Source organism: Sus scrofa, chromosome 17 (genome assembly GCF_054392235.1).
Source record: "Sus scrofa isolate SSC_HxYL_T2T_F1_AM1 chromosome 17, Sscrofa_HxYL_maternal_Yorkshire_Landrace_v2.0, whole genome shotgun sequence".
NCBI lineage: Eukaryota > Metazoa > Chordata > Mammalia > Artiodactyla > Suidae > Sus > Sus scrofa.
The window spans coordinates 36,290,816-36,307,238 of record NC_139399.1 but is presented as its reverse complement, the minus strand read 5'-3'; the positions used below and the strand labels follow the sequence as shown (position 1 = coordinate 36,307,238).

At 39.0% G+C, this 16,423-nt stretch overlaps 1 protein-coding gene across 25 annotated transcripts in view; it reads right to left on the bottom strand.

Moving 5' to 3' along the window:
• Positions 1 to 16,423, bottom strand: part of KIZ (kizuna centrosomal protein) — a 107,312-nt gene that overhangs the window by 79,658 nt on the left and 11,231 nt on the right. For all 25 annotated transcript variants that reach the window (XR_014832925.1, XR_014832926.1, XR_014832929.1 and 22 more), the window contains one exon: positions 10,568 to 10,651. Coding sequence is in view for 16 of the 25 variants with exons in the window: in XM_085004605.1 (XP_084860731.1) it covers positions 10,568 to 10,651 (84 nt within the window). In the remaining 9 variants the exon portion in view is untranslated. The remainder of the gene's footprint in view (positions 1 to 10,567; positions 10,652 to 16,423) is intronic.

Genomic DNA, 16,423 nt, shown 5'->3' with positions numbered 1-16,423 from the left:
TTTTTGAGACGAGAAGTAACTCTTTTAATTAAATTTTTTATTAAAGTATAGCTGATTTACAATGTTGTGCCAAGTTCTGCTATAGAGCAAAGTGACAAGAAGTAATTTTTTATTCTGATATAATTTAAAACTTCCACAAAAGCTCCAAGAATCATACAAGAAATTCGCCTAGATTTACAATTGTTCATAGTTTGCCTCATTTATCATTCTTTCCCCTTCACATAGTGCATATGTGAATGTCTATATATATATATATATATATATATATATATATATATGCACACACCATTTTTTTCCTGAAGCCCTTGAGGGTAACTTGACGACACCCTGCCCCCTCCCCACAAAAACTTCAGTGTGCACTTGCTAAGCACAGGGACATTCTCTTCCAGGAACACAGTTCAATGACCAAAATCAGGAAATTTAACACTGATACAATTTATCGTCCACTCAACTGGCACAGTCATGTCCCTTATATACTGCCTCTCCCAGTTTAGGATAGAGCCTAGAATCATGTCTCTCGAGTCTCCTCTAATCTGAACAGATCCTCAGTCTTCCTTTGTTATTCTTGACCTTGACATCTGTTAAGAACACTGACTACTCTGTAGACTGTCTCTTAAAGTTTAATGTTTCCTCATGATGACATTCAGGCTATGTATTTTTGGCAGGAAGAAGTGTGTTCCTAGTTTTTAAGTGATATTTCTGACCAAGTAAGTTTACTAAGAGAGAGATTAACTCTCAATCTTCCCACTATCAAACAAAACAATGAAAAGTAATCATTTAAAAATTTGGCTTCTTACAATGCAATATATCACTTTTATACCCATTATATTCAGTTTTTAAAATTAAAATTGTAAAACTCAATCTTGGATAGGGTCCTGGGACATAAAAAGGACATTAACAGAAAAACTGGTAAAATCTGAATAAGGTCTCAAGTTTAGCTAATACTAATATATATGTGTTGATGTCTTAGATTTAACAAAAGTGTCACTATAACGTAAGATGTTGACAACTGTGGCTGAGGGATCCAAAGGAACTCTTTGTAACACATCGGCAACTTTTTTGCAAATCTAAAATTATTCTAGAATAAAAAGTTTACTTAAACTTCATTTTACCTTACTTTAATTTTTTGTTTTTTAGGGCTGTAGCCGTGGCATATGAAGGTTCCCAGGCTAGGGGTCAAATCGGAGCTACAGCTGCTGGCCTACACCACAGCCACAGCAATGCCAGATCCTTAACCTACTGAGCAAGGCCAGGGATTGAACTGGCAACCTCATGGTTCCTAGTCGGATTCATTTCCACTGTGCCATGACACAAAAATAGGGGGTTGGGGGACAGAACGGACGGCTTTAAGGGTACAAACTTTTAAGGAGTAGTATATAAGTCCTAGAGAGCTAATGAGTATAATGAGTACAGATTGTACGGCACTGTATTATAATCATCAAACTTGCTAAGAGACTAGAACCCAACGATTCCAACCACCAAAAAAAAAAATGATAATTATGTAGTGTTTATTACCACTAAAATGCAATCATATTACAATATAATGTATCAAATTAACATGTATACCTTAAATTTACATAATATTTCTCAAATATATTTTTAAAATAAATAAAATGGCAATCGTTGTTGTGGCTCAGCAGTAACAAACCCGACTAGTATCCATGAGGAGGCAATTTCGATCCCTGACCTCGCTCAGTGGGTTAAGGATCTGGAGATGCTGTGAGCGGCGGTGGAGGTCACAGATGCGGCTTTGATCTGGCATTGATGTAGCTGTGGTGTAGGCTGGCAGCTGAAGGTCAGATTCGACCCCTAGCCTGGCAACTTCCATATACCATGGGTGCGGCCCTAAAAAGACAAAAAAATAAAATAAAATAAATGGAGGAAAAAACCCCTAATTATGGAAAAAGGTTAAGGGAAATAGAAGCTCCTGAACTACTGGTAGCAGAATAAACAAGGCAGATCCTCTTAGAAAATAATCCTTGTTGCCTTTGGTTCTATAATTTTATGTGAAACACTGTAAGGAAATAATCTTAACGGGAAAAAAAAAGTTTGTATGCAGATAAACAAGTTCATTTGTAGCCTTATTTATAATCAGAAAAGTTGGAAGCAACATATGTGATTATAAAACAGGGCAAAATTATCTAGTCATAGAAATGAGTCAAATGAAGACTACATCATGACAAGGGAAATGCTCAGACATGGTAAAGGGAAAAACCCAACATTATATACTCAGTATGCTTATATCTAGGTAAAGAAAAATCTAAACACAGGAAAAAAAATTAACCAAAATGGGCTTGTATATAGAATTATGCCAGGAAAATGAACACTGTTCTTGTGCTTCCTTTTTCCAATTTAATAAATTTAACTTGATTTAAACTGTTAAAATTAGTTTTATTGAGATCCAATTCACCAACCATAAAATTCATACTCTTAAAATACACAATTCAGGGTTTTTAAAAGTATATTTATAGAGTTTTGCAGTCATCACCCAATCAATTTTAGAATGTTTTAATCACCCTAAAAACATGCCCCATTCTCTTTGGCAATCACTCTCCATTCTCCATCAGCTCCCAGCCCTAGGCAACCACTGACCTACTTTCTGTCTCTAAATATTTGCCTACTCTGGACAGTTCATACAAATGGAATCAAACAACGCATTTAAAAAAAAAATCAAATGAAAGATTAAATTCTAGAGTCTTCACAATTTTCAAAAGTTTCACACACATCATAACCTTTTCCCCCACCTACGGCTATACTGTCCCTCCCCTCTTTCCTTCCCTGATTAGTAACCACTAGTTTGCTTTCTAATAAACAGTACTTTTGATTGGCTTATTTCACTGTGCATAAGGCTTTCAGGGTTTATCCATGTTGTAGCAGGTGTAAGTATTTAATTCTGTTTAATGGCTGAATAATAGTCCATTGCATGGATATATACCATGTTTTAGCTATCCATCTGTCAGAGGATGGACATTTGAGTTGTTTCCACTTTTCAGCTATTAAGAATACTGCTGCTATGAACATCTGTGTATAAGATTTTGTGTGGGCATATGTTTTCACCTCTCTTGAGTATGGAAGTTTGGGGTCGTACAGTAACTATGTCTAATACTGTGAGGAACTGTTTTCCAAAGAGGCTTCACTGTTTTATGTTCCCACCAGCATTATTTAAACTTGCACATCAAAAAAATGCACCAGAAACCTGCAAAAAATGAACTGCTGCTTGCTATAAGGCAATGCGACATTTGAAGTGGCTCAACGTTTGCAAAATAAAATATGGCTCCAGTAAAATATAAGCTGGGCTTCCGTCAGTTGGCAGCTTTCCCACTTGCTGAGATCATGCACCAAGACAGGTGCCTCTCTCTCTCTTTTTTTAAATAGTCTGTCATTTTGTTTGCTTAGCAACAGGAAATATGGTGGTCTTTAATCTTAAAATTCTGAACATTATTATGTGTCTTCTTAAAATGGCTTCCAAGCCAGGAAAGCTGAAGAGAAAATGCCATGTTTCACATTATTGTTGACACTGGAATAATATTAGGAATTGAAAGTTTTTTGAGAGACAGACGTTACTGCCAAAGGAAGGCACGTGTGTCAGTGTTTAAGGATCTGACATAATGATCCATTTTTCTATACCTCCCTATTACTTTATGTAGTTGAGTGCTTGAGGTAAATCTATAACCCATGGTTTCAGTTCATTCTCCCCCTTTCTTGTCACAGTCATCCATCAGCAGTCTCTTAAAAATACTGGAGAGGAGATGTGTTACAACTGATACCACAAAAATATGAAGTATCCAGATTACCATAGACAACTATATGCCAACAAACTGGACAACCTAGAATAAGCAGATAAATTCTTAGAAACATAAAACCTACCAAGGTTGAGTCATGATGAAATAGAAAATCTGGAAAAGATCAATCACTAGTAATGAGACAGAACCAGTAATCAACACCTCTCAACAAAAAAGTCCTGAATGAGAGGGCTACCAAACATTCAAATACAGGAGTTCCTGTCCGTGGCTCAAGAGTAATGAACCCAACTAGTATCCATGAGGACACGGGTTCAATCCCTGGCCTTGCTCAGTGGTTAAGGATCCAGCGTTGCTGTGAGCTGTGGTGAAGGTCACAGACGTGGCTCAAATCCCGTGTTGCTGTTGCAGCTCCGACTGAACCCCTAGCCTAGGAACTTCCACATGCCGTAAAAAACAAAAAAACCAACCAACCAAACAAACAAAACAAAAAAACATCACATACCAATCCTTCTCAAACTTTTCCAAAAAGCAGAAGAGGAGGAAACTCTTTCAAATTCATTTTATGTGGCCATTACGCTGATACCAAAACCAAAGAGGCCACAAGAAAAGAAAATTACACACCAATATCCTTTTTTTTTTTTTCCCCAAGGATGCAAGGATGGTTCAAAACATACAAACAAGTAAATATGACCCACTATATTAAGAAAATGAAGGGTACATAACATATGATCATCTCAGCAGACATAGAAAGAGTATCTGACAGAATTCAACATCCATTCATGATAAAAACAATCAACAAAGCAAATATAGCGAGAACATACCTCAACATAATAAAGGACATGTATGACAAGCCCACAGCTAACATCATACTCAATGGTGAAAAGCTGAAAGCTTTTCCTTTAAGATCAGGAGCAAAACAAGGGTGCACACTCTTGCCATTTTTATTCAACATTGTATTGGAAGTCCTGGTGGGAACAATTAGGCAAGAAAAAGAAATAAATGGCATCCACATTGGAAAGGAACAAGTAAAAACATCACTACATGTAGAAAATCCTTAAAGACTCAATCAAAAAACTGTTAGAACTAATAAACCAATTCAGTAAAGGTGAAGAATACAAAATCAATGTGCAAAAATCTGTTGAGTTTCTTTCTATATATTAATAATGAAATATCAGAAAAGAAAATTAAGAAAACAATCCTATTCACAACTGTACCAAAACAAAAAACCCTAGGAATAAATATAACCAAGGAAAGACTGTATATTGAAAACTACAAGGCATTACTGAAACAGATTGAAGAAGACACAAATAAATGGGAATCTGTGCTTATGGATCGGAAGAACACTGTTACAATGTCCATGCTACCCAAAGCAATCTACCGATTCAATGTACTCCCTATCAAAATTCCAATGGCATTTTTCACAGAAACAAAAATCTAAAAATTTGATTGGAACCACAAAAGATCCAAATAACCAAAGCAATCTTGGGAAAAAAAAAAAAAAAAGCAAAGCTGGTATGCGCTTTGATTCTGAAACATATTACAGAGCTATGGTAATTAAAATAGTATGGTATTGGCATAAAAACAGTCACATAGATCAATGGAACAGAGTAAAGACCTCTAAAATAAGCCCACACATATAGTCAGTGAATTTACAACAAAGGAACCAAGAATATACAATGGAGAAAGGACAGTCTCTTCAACAGATGATGTTGGGAAAATTAGACAGCCACATGCAAAAGAATGAAACTCTCCCATTATCTTACACCACACACAAAAATTCACTCAAAATGAATTAAAGATTTGAATGTAAGACCTGAAACCATAAAACTCCTAGAGGAAAACATACGTGGCAAGTTCCCTGACGTAAGTCTTAGCAGTGATTTTTTTCACACCTGACACCAAAGGCAAAAATAAACAAGTGGGACTACAACAAACTAAAAAGCTTCTACACAGCAAAGGAAAGCATCAGCAAAAACAGAGGACAGCCACCTGCAACCCACAGAAAGCCCTTACCAGAAACCACCCCAGTAGGCACCTAGGTCTTGGACATCCAGTCTCCCGAACTGTGAGCCCTCCAGTCTTGTGCTATTTTGTATGGCAGCCCAAGTTAACTAAGACACAATGACAACGTGATTTTTTTTTAATTACCCAATGAATTTTGTTACATTTATAGTTGTACAATGATCATCATGACCTGATTTTACAGCATTTCCATCCAGCAATGTGATTTTTAACTCTTCTTTCATTTTGCCACTAGGGTAGATTATAAACTCAACCAAAATTTCACAACCAAGCCACAAGATGTTATTGGTTATTAAATTCAATAGAGGTTGGAACTACCTAAATTTTAAAATGGATCCATTAAATTTAGGGTTCAAAGGCATGCTCTATAAGTTATTCTGCAGTGTAATCACTCTGAAATCATTCATCACGACAGCTTTACTTCCCATTTCTCATTTGGCAGGCTTTACTTCCCATTTCTCATTTCTCTGTCCCCACTGCAGGCCTCTCCACCATCATAGGAAGGTGGCAACGAGCCAGGACACCCTAGTATGGCCACCCAAGTGGAGAAGGAAGATGGTGATGACAGAGACAGTGGGGAGGGTGGCAAAAGGAACAGCGAACAGTGCCAAGCACTTATCAAGTGTCAAGTAGACTCATATTCATTATGTTTTTAACCCTTGAAACACCCATACTTATTATACCCACTTTAGCAAGACTTAGTAAGGGTTTAAAAATTTGCTTTCAGTTATAGGATTCAAAACCCAAATACAAGGACTCTAGTGCCCATCTCTTATGCCATAATCCTCAAAACTGAATGAGTTAAACTCAAACTGTGTTACTAAACCACAGATTTTTGGGGAAAAAATAAAACTTAAAAATCCCTAATAATGAATTTGAAATGCATCTAATTTCTTACTAAATTCAACCAGTACAAAGTCATATCTCACCTGATTGAGCTGGAATATTACAGTATCAACGGAGACCATTTCACTCTTTCCCAAGATTAAGGGAAAACGCAGTACTTAAATGAATAATTGAAATATTTCACACAATATGGCCAGGCTGTTTGTCTGTTTGTTTGTTTACTTTTTAGGGCTGCACTCGTGGCATATGTTGGTTCCCAGGTGAGGGATCCAACCAGAGTTACAGCTGCCAGCCTTCGCCACAGCCACAGCAATGCAGGATCTGAGCCACATCTGCGACCCACACCACAGCTCATGGCAACGCCAGACCCTTAACCCACTGACTGAGGCCAGGAATTGAACCTGAAGCCTCAAGGTTCCTAGTTGGATTCATTTCTGCTGCGCCATGACAGGAACTCCTGGCCAGGCTGTTTTCATCCGACCAGAAATTTCTCCCAGCTTTTGAGGTGCATTTCACCCACACGACCTTGGAAAGCCAGGTAACAAGATGGCTAATAACCCAGATGCTGAAGCCACATGGTCTGCCTTTGAATCTGGGCTCCCTCTAGCACTTCAATCTCGGGCAAAAGTTAACCAACCTGTCTGAGTCTTCCTATAAAATGAGGATAACAACTATTTACTTCAGGATTCTGAAAAGATGAAATGAATTGATGAATATAAACTCTGTGATGAAATTCTATGGTCCTCCGCATCCTCTGGCCCTGGCAGAGTATAATCTTCCTGTGAAATATCTGCTTTTAGTAGAACGTACATTTCACAGCCTAACAGTTCGAAGAAACTTCACAACCACCACCCCATAATTTATGTTCTCATTCACAAATGCCATCTCCATCTCTCTTGGGTAAATATGTTTTGATGTGTTTTATGGATATGCTTTAGTCACTGTTGACACAAAAAACTGGGCAAGAAGAAGAACACGCCTAGAGACCAAGAGAGTGAGAATTTCCCCCCCAAATAGAAATGACAATGTATAATAAAGGGGAAGGATTACTATATCACAGTAAAATCGTGACGATTCCAATGGGGGCCTGAACTTTGCCTTTTTGGTGTTTATTAGCAAGAACAACAGAAGTTTACTAAGTAAACTAATACTTGAAATAAGCCCTGTGGGGGATGAACAAACCAATGATTACTTCTCTTAAGGAAACACATGACTCCAAAGAGCAGCATGAGATTCATAAAACACTGAATGTCTTATTACAAAACTGAACTGGAGTTTTATACTGAAAAGCAACCTGATCAATTTTCTTAGTAGAGCATCCAGGTTGCTGCTTTTGGCTGCAATTCACGCAACCACTTTTTAAAGAAGCTTTTTACAACTCGGGATGACCACGTCTCCCCTTCACTGCTATTTTCCACCTCCATGGCCGCCCCGACTTGGGCCCGTGGGTAATGTGGTTAACTCCTCACGTCTGAGGCCTGGCTCCTCAGTTCCTCAAGCTCCTTCCTCCAGCGCATCCCGAATGACCCTGCCAGCCTCGCCTTCCTACGCCTGTGATGTAGCTGCTCGAAGACAAGGCCTTCCTTCACCTGCCCCATCGCGCCCACACACACTGATGCCGGGAGAAAGTCTCAATTCTCCAACCTGGGACTAAGCTCCACGATGGAAACTTTCCAAGCTCATTGTCTCCCACTTCCTTACAAGAACAGTAGCCTTTCTACTACACCTTTGGCTTCCTGCCTCTACCCCTTCACTCACAATATCTCCTGATCCTAGAACGTCTATCATATCCCTAATGACCGACTTCCTACCCACCCTTCATGCCAGCTCACATACTGGCTTCTCAACCAAGCCGTGGGTACTCAGTTCAGAGGATGCAAACCTTTCTGCATGCAGCTCAGGCTTCCCTGTGTAACTGGCACTCAGCACACACTACCCCAGGCTCAGAAAGAACTTCACTTTATGGGCAGCACCTCGAGGGTAAGCACTAGGGCACTCGCAGAAGGACCTGCTATAAACAAAGCACACGCCCAGTGATTTACTGAATCCAACTCCTGTACCCAGGTCAGTCCCCAGAGACCAGTGCTCTGGGCACAGAAACTAACCCATGAGACTGCCCCTGAAAGGTCAAACATAGCTCATGTGATAAGGAGTTGTTCTGTTTAGTGTAAAATAAGGATTAACTAGTTTGGGATTTTGCTGACATGTCTTTACCTTTTAATTGATGGAACATCAAGGGGAAATTGAAAAAGGCAAGACAGAAATGTCTCAAAACGCTACCTAATTGATTCTTACATAGAGCCAATAGTCAAAGCTTTTAAGAGATGACACTTTTCAGTAAAAAAGAAACACTTCTAATTATTTTATGTAGCATTATAAAGAGTTGTCAGCTCTGTCTCCTGCCCTAATTTTAAATATGACTTAAAAGGAAACTATATAACTCTACGTAAGGTGAGCAATCAGTAGCGCAAATAGAAAAAAAAAAAGTCTCCTGTTTTACTTAAGTACCACTGACACGGCCATAACCAACAATATGTCTGTCAGGAACAGCAGAGAAAGAACAAACTAGTTTATAGATTAAAAACCACATCAATTATTTCATGACCACATGTCAAACAGAAAAACTGCCTGAATGGCTCAGAAGTCTATCACATTATACCACATTTGGGGTACATCTAATAGCACAGAAATCATTTATCATTAAAGGACTTTTTACACAGGTCAAGGTTGCTGGGGCTTCTTGGGGTTTTGTATCTTACAGTTTAAAGAATGCTCTAAATTCTAGGTTTTTTAACTTTCTAATCTTTGGAAAGGAAAACTAAAACTTCCTATAAACTCAGATTAACGTCTGCTAATGCACAGAAAAAAGAAAAACTAAAACCTTGCTCCTACTATAAAAACAAAATAGTGTGGCCTCTGTTTCTTTTCTGATAAGAGTCTTAAATACCAAACAGTTAACTGCATAATAACATTTACTGGCAGCCAGGCAGCCTGCTTAGCAGATATATAAAGCAGGTAAAAGGAGAAAAAGTTAATTTCTTGGCTGAATGATTCCATCGGTAGCTATAGGGCAAACCTGAAAGTCTTTTAGTAAAGTAGCAGTTGATTCTTCTATCAATCTGTAGCACACATACTCTTCCAAGGAAAGCATTAAATATGAAAATCATATCCCGTTATCATCTGTTTCCAGCTTTCAGCCCAGTAAGCTTTTCTTAATGAATGCTGCAGCCTAAGGAACAAGCACGCTGTTGGCTCCTCTGAATAATGGAGTGATGCTACCGTTTTTGCTTATTACAATATCGACTGGCTGAGGGGGTTTCACACATAGTCACAAGTGACTACTCTTGCCAGCATGCTCCAAGTTATTACAAGATGTTTTTAGACATTTCATCTAAAAGAGCTTTACTGCTTTTAGTGAAGAAAACATCTATGGTCTTGAACAGAATCATTTATATGGAGATAGGCGGGAGGATTAGAAGCCTGCATTATGGCAGATACGTAGCAGAATTGAGTTAAGTATTCCTTGCCGTTCTTTTTGTCTGCTGCTTAGATATGCAATCCTTTCTTTCCACTTTATCTATGAAAAGGTTAAAATGTACAAAATTATGTGTACAGAGAAATGAAGTAAAATGCCACACTTTGTTTACTTCTCATTTAAAACATTTCTGGAACTAAGAAAGCAGCAGCTACAAAGCACTGTTTAGAAAAACACAATTTCGCCTACAACACTGAGGTTTTCTCTGGAATCTCTCTCTTTACAGCCACAGTGACTGCCTTTAAGCAAATTTAATTGAATTAGACATTAATGCAATACTCTATAGGCAGGTATCTTTAAATAATCACTCAAGGGTTAATCAAAAAGATCTCTGTAATAAGATGATTTTACTTAAAACAAAGTCTTAAAAACACAAACACTCCAGAAATCCTTTGTTAACAGCAAGTTTATGATTTATTACCTTTGCTCCATCCTCCTCTTTCACGTCACTCTTTTCCTCTTTTGAAAGTAGCTGCATCTTCTTAAGTTGAGTCTCATATTCAACCTAAACATAAGCAAAGTTTGATTTTGTGAAGGATATCATTACAACTAGCACCTGTCTCTATTCTTTAGTCTTTACGACATAAAAGGAACTGTGACGAGAAAGAAAATGCTGATACTGCTGAGAAATTCAACTTATCTTGGGAAAAAGGCAATTTCACAAACACATATCAAAAACTGAATTCTATAAAATGTTATGTGTTTTAAATAAAGTAGCATTTGATGGATTTTTATTTAGTCTTTTACCATTTTGGAAAGAAAATCTTGGTATAGTAAGCTGTCATGAAAATCCAGTTACTTTATTACAAAGTACAACATCAGACCATGTCTTCTCTGAAAAGTTCTGTCCTAAAAAAAAAGGGAAAGAAATCAAGTCTACTACATTCTTAGCAGTATGACACCTATATAATATCATGGTCCTACAGTCAAAGCAACAGAGTATATTATTTGCTAGCTCATCAACCGAAAACAAATTCTATTTTCTTAGTGGTAGAAATACAACATAGACATCAATGACCAGCAACACAGGAATCAAGTTTGCTCCATGCTAACAAGTACATAAAGATGCCTGCATCATCACCACACCACAACTGATGAAAGTGAGTCCATCGTAAAATGACTTCTTCTTAAAAGCAAGGCGTAAAAAGCATTTTGATTGATATGTTTGTAATTAAAGCCTTAAAAAGTCCCTGATTGTGGTCCATCAGGGATAAGTATCAGAACATTTTCTCAATTAGGCAGTGATGCACTGCAATTAGCAACACACCTATGAGATGATCAAATTAGAAAACTGTTTTCTAAGTTCTCAGTGTGAACATAAAATAGGGCCAAGCATTTGTTTTGACACAAAAAGTGAACAGACAATAATAACCAAAATTAACTTGTCTTCCTCAAGATATCTTAAAAGGTATTACATGCTGCCCCATTTTTAATAACAGCTAAGCAGGGATTTCTTTTTCTCTATCAAAATGCTATTAACACAGCAGATGGTAGTAATGATATAAATAGATAATTAAATAAATTTTCATAAGGCCAGTAAAAATGGTGAAATAAGCCAAGAAAAGATAAATAAGGCAATTAAGAAAATATAATTTACATCTCTCTGTTCTATATCCACTCCTTTGAACTCAAGAGACATTTAATTTTTAACCCCAAGAGCTTTAAACAGGCATACTCTACAAATTCCAAGAGAAAATATTTTTAAAAAGAGATAAGGAGTGAATTATAAAATAAACAAGCAAAATACAGATTTATTAAATAATAAATTCTTTCTTTCTATGGCAACAATTGTTTTCTTATGCTCTTTAAGATTAGTTATAAACATGCTATGGGCACTGTACCCAATTTCCTCATTATGGGATCATTTCAGAGCCATAACTTCCAAAGACAGGGCACTTTTTCATGGAAATATGAGAGTATTATTCAATTAATAGAAGCATGACAGAACTAACTGCACTGGGGCTTCCTAAAGAGCAGTAAGGAAAGATTTTTAAGAGTCCAATGTAGATTGTTCTCAAAGCACCTGAAAAATTTACCAAACTAGGTACTCTTCTAAATAATGCAAATAAAAACTGTACATGTATTTGAAAGTTAAAAAGTTCCTATGATAAAGTTGGTAATCGATACAAACTGTAACTCTGCATGATCTAGGACCACGAATTTCCACCTAAAATTGTTTCTGCTCTCCTTCTTCTCCTTTTATTTACATACACGGTACTTGGTTATTATCCATCTAGTCCACCTCCTGAATACTGGAGAGCACAGGTTCTCAACAACGCTCTGCAAGAGCCACCGGGGTCCCCAGCTCCACTTTTTTTTTTAACGGTTTTAAAACTGAAGTATAATTGATTTACAATGTTGTGTTAGTTTCAGGTGTACAGCAAAATAATTCAGTTATACATATATATATATTCTTTTTCAGGTTCTTTTCCATCATAGGTTATTACAAGATATTGAATATCGTTTCCTATGCTATAAAATAGATCCTTGTTGTTTATTATTTTATTTTATTTTATTTTATTTTATTTTACTTAGTTTTATTTGTCTTTTTGCCTTTTCTAGGGCCGCTTCCCGCAGCATATGGAGGTTCCCAGGCTAGGGGTCTAATCGGAGTTGTTGCCACCGGCCTACACCAGAGCCACAGCAACTCGGGATCCAAGCCACATCTGCGACCTACACGACTACGCTGGACCCTTAACCCACTGAGCAAGGCCAGGGATCAAACCTGCAACCTCATGGTTATTAGTCGTATTCATTAACCACTGCACCATGACGGGACTTCCTGTTTATCTAGTTTATATTGAATAGTGTGCATATGTTAATCCCAAACTCTTAATTTATCCCTCCCCTTCCCCCTTTGGTAACTATCTTTGTTTTCTATGTCTGTGAGTCTCTTTGTTTTGTAAATAAGTTCATCTGTATCATTTTTTTTTTAGATTCCACATATAAGTGATACCACATGATACTTGTCTTTGACTAAATTCACTTAGTATGATAATCTCTAGGTCCATTTATGTTGCTTCAAGTCGCATTATTTCATTCCTTTTTTTTTTTTCTCTTCTGCTTTTTAGGGTGGCACCCACAGCATACGGAGGTTCCCAAACTAGGGATCGAATCAGAGCTACAGCTGCTGGCCTACACCAGAGCCACAGCAATGGCGGATCCAAGCTGTGTCTACGACCTACACCACAGCTCACAGCAGCACTGGATCCTTTAACCCACTGAGTGAAGCCAGGAATCAAAACTGCATCCTCACAGATACTAGCTGGGTTATGTTACCAGTGAGCCACAGTGGGAACTCCAATTATTTCATTCTTTTTTATGGCTGAGTAATAGTCCATTGTATATATGTACCATATCTTCTTTATTCCTCTGTTGATGGATACTTAGGTGCTTCCATGTCTTGGCTATCCTAACTAGGGCTGCAATGAACATTAGGGTGCACATATTTTTTCAAATTAGAGTATTCTCTGGATATATGCCCAAGAATGGGACTGTAAGATCAAATGGTAATTTTTTTTTTCTTTTTAATTTTATGTCTGAACCCACAGCATATGGAAGTTCCTGGGCCAGGGACTGAATCCAAGCTGCAGCTGTGACCTATGATCCTTTTTTAACCCACTGCGCCAGGCTGAGGATCAAACCTGTACCTCTGTAGCAACCCAAGTCACTGCAGTTAGATTCTTAACCCACTGCACCACAGCAGGAACTCCCATTTTTAGTTTTTTAAGGAATCTCCATGTGGTTTTTCATATCCACTTTCTCTTTTATCTGCATTTAAACAAAGGGTTCTACTATGTTTAAAGTTTTATTTTTTTAAGTTTGGGAAATATAGCATAGATGAATCTCTCCAAGACTTTCCAGCTACAAACGTCTGATGAAGCAGTAGAGCATGTGTCCTCCTCTGCATCTTTTTCTCCAATCACATCTTTCAGTTTTACTCTGCCTCCTCTGCGATCAGGTCCCATGGGCTCCCTCTACCTCCACACCACATCAAGGCTGCAACTTTCTCTCGGGTGCAGACTCAGGTCCCCAGTCCCTTCTTGCCCCATGGCCTAGATTCTTCACAGTCAGGTTTGCTGCTTCATGCCCCATAGCACCTGCTGGCCCAGGATAATCTCCTCATCTCCAGCCCCGCCAGGGAAATCTGTCTTAATAAACCCATGAGCACTGACTTTGGCCATCAAGAACTTGCTCTGCACTGGTCTGCTTGGCAGCACTGGGCTTGGCTGCCCACTTGAGTGCAGGAGGCCTTTCCAATTCATGTTGTTACTACATGCAGATAGTTCATTTCAGCTCAAGGGATGAAATCTGCTGATGGTGGTCTGGGTTGTGGGAAGAGGAGGTGGGGGTTCCGGCATCTCGCTGTGCTCCCCACACGCCCCATTTTCTTTCTTTCTTTTTTTTCTTTTTGCCTTTTCTAGGGCTGCTTCCCGTGGCATATGGAGGTTCCCAAGCTAGGGGTCCAATCAGAGCTGTAGCTGTCGGCCTACACCAGAGCCACAGCAAAGTGGGATCCAAGCCACGTCTGTGACCTACACCACAGCTCACGGCAACCTGGATCCTTAACCCACTGAGCGAGGCCAGGGATCGAACCTGCAACCTCATGGTTCCTAGGCAGATTTGTTAACTACTGAGCCATGACGGGAACTCCCCACATGCCCCATTTTCCATCATGTTTCCTTTTCTCCTATTTTCTCACTCACATGCCTTCAATTCCCCTCGTCACATTGTACAACTGTCCTAAAAGCACCATGGCTACCTTTTTACCCCACAGACTTCCTTTCTTCATTGGTCTCTGGGTTTATACAGTAACTCTCAGTTACAGAGCTGAACAGACAGTGACAACCAGCGGGCCTGGCCTCCTCATGACTGAGGGAGAATGGCCAGAGTTACAGAAAGTGTCTGACTTGACTCTCAGATGGAACTAAGATTCACAGTCTTCTGTTTTTTCTTCTATTTTTTCCAGTAAATGGGCTTCCTCTGCAATGCTGAACTTTTACGAAAAGATATGGTATAACCATATATAACCTGATGACTGAATTTTCACATTTTAAATAATGACATTATATCTTCAGATATTTCTGCTTTTAAACACAAAGGCACCTGCAGGGTAGGCCACAAGATACAATCACAGCACATTTGTTTTCACACAGTCATTCTCGATCCATAAGAGAACAAGACGAAACTACAGAATTACTTACCAGTCAGTGCTTACTGAGCACTTATTATGTGCCACTGAGAGCATTGACATAAGGAGACAAGCAGCTTGGGGTGAGGTGGGCAAACAGACATGTAAGCCATGAAGTGCTTACAGAGATCATTAGGACACAGACCTAAGCGGGATGGAGGGAGAGGCCCTTCAGCTGAAGGAGAGAGGAGGAGATGCAGTGCTCTGGGGGAAAGTGTTCAGCGTGTGTGTGACAGAGAGCAAGCTAGAGGTAAGATGCAGAGGGCGGTGAGAAGAATGCAGGGTGGGAGGGGGCAGGAGACAGGGATGGGGTGCAGGGAGAGACAGGAGGAAAGGAGAAGGTGGACAGGGACTAGCTGGGGAGACAAAGTGTGGACAGGAGTCTGAAGCTGTGGGGTGGCACGCTGGCCTGGGCTCTGTCCCGAAAAGGCCAAGCACTCAAGGATTTCAGGCAGAGGAGAGACAGAACCAGATGATAACTCTCCCAACCTGGGGACCCGCCCTGAGCCCTGGCATGCCTGCCCTCTGCCTGACACTTGAACGTTCGAAGCTAAAGCAGATGCTGGTGATGCTCCACGTGCCACCCTGGGAACTTTCTGGGTGATATTCTTTAGTAGCTCATGATACAGGTTTTTAAAAGCATATCCAATTATACACAACAAATGCTCTGAACATAAAAATATTTACAAAGGATGATGCTCCCCTTCAAATTCCTCACACATTTAGTTATAATGAGAAATTAACAATTAAGTAAAGCATCAATATGAAAATAAGAGGAAAACTTCTATTATTTTCTTTTTCTACTGGAAAGAAGAAATTCCCTGCTCCATCGCTTTTATTTTCTCTGTGAAACGTCTGGAAAGAAAAGAGATTTTCAATGTTGATAAGGACATTTGCTTTTTGAGTTTTAAGCATCCCACTTGAACACTAAGAGGAAAAACCTGGGTGCTGACAGCTAAGACCCGCTTTTGCTTTAGCACATCTAGCCTCCAGATCCTGGTCTCTAAACACCCTTCCCTACTCAAAGGAACCCCAGCTCCTTGAAAAAGAGGCTAATGCCAGGTCTGAAGCAGGCAAGTATAAGGT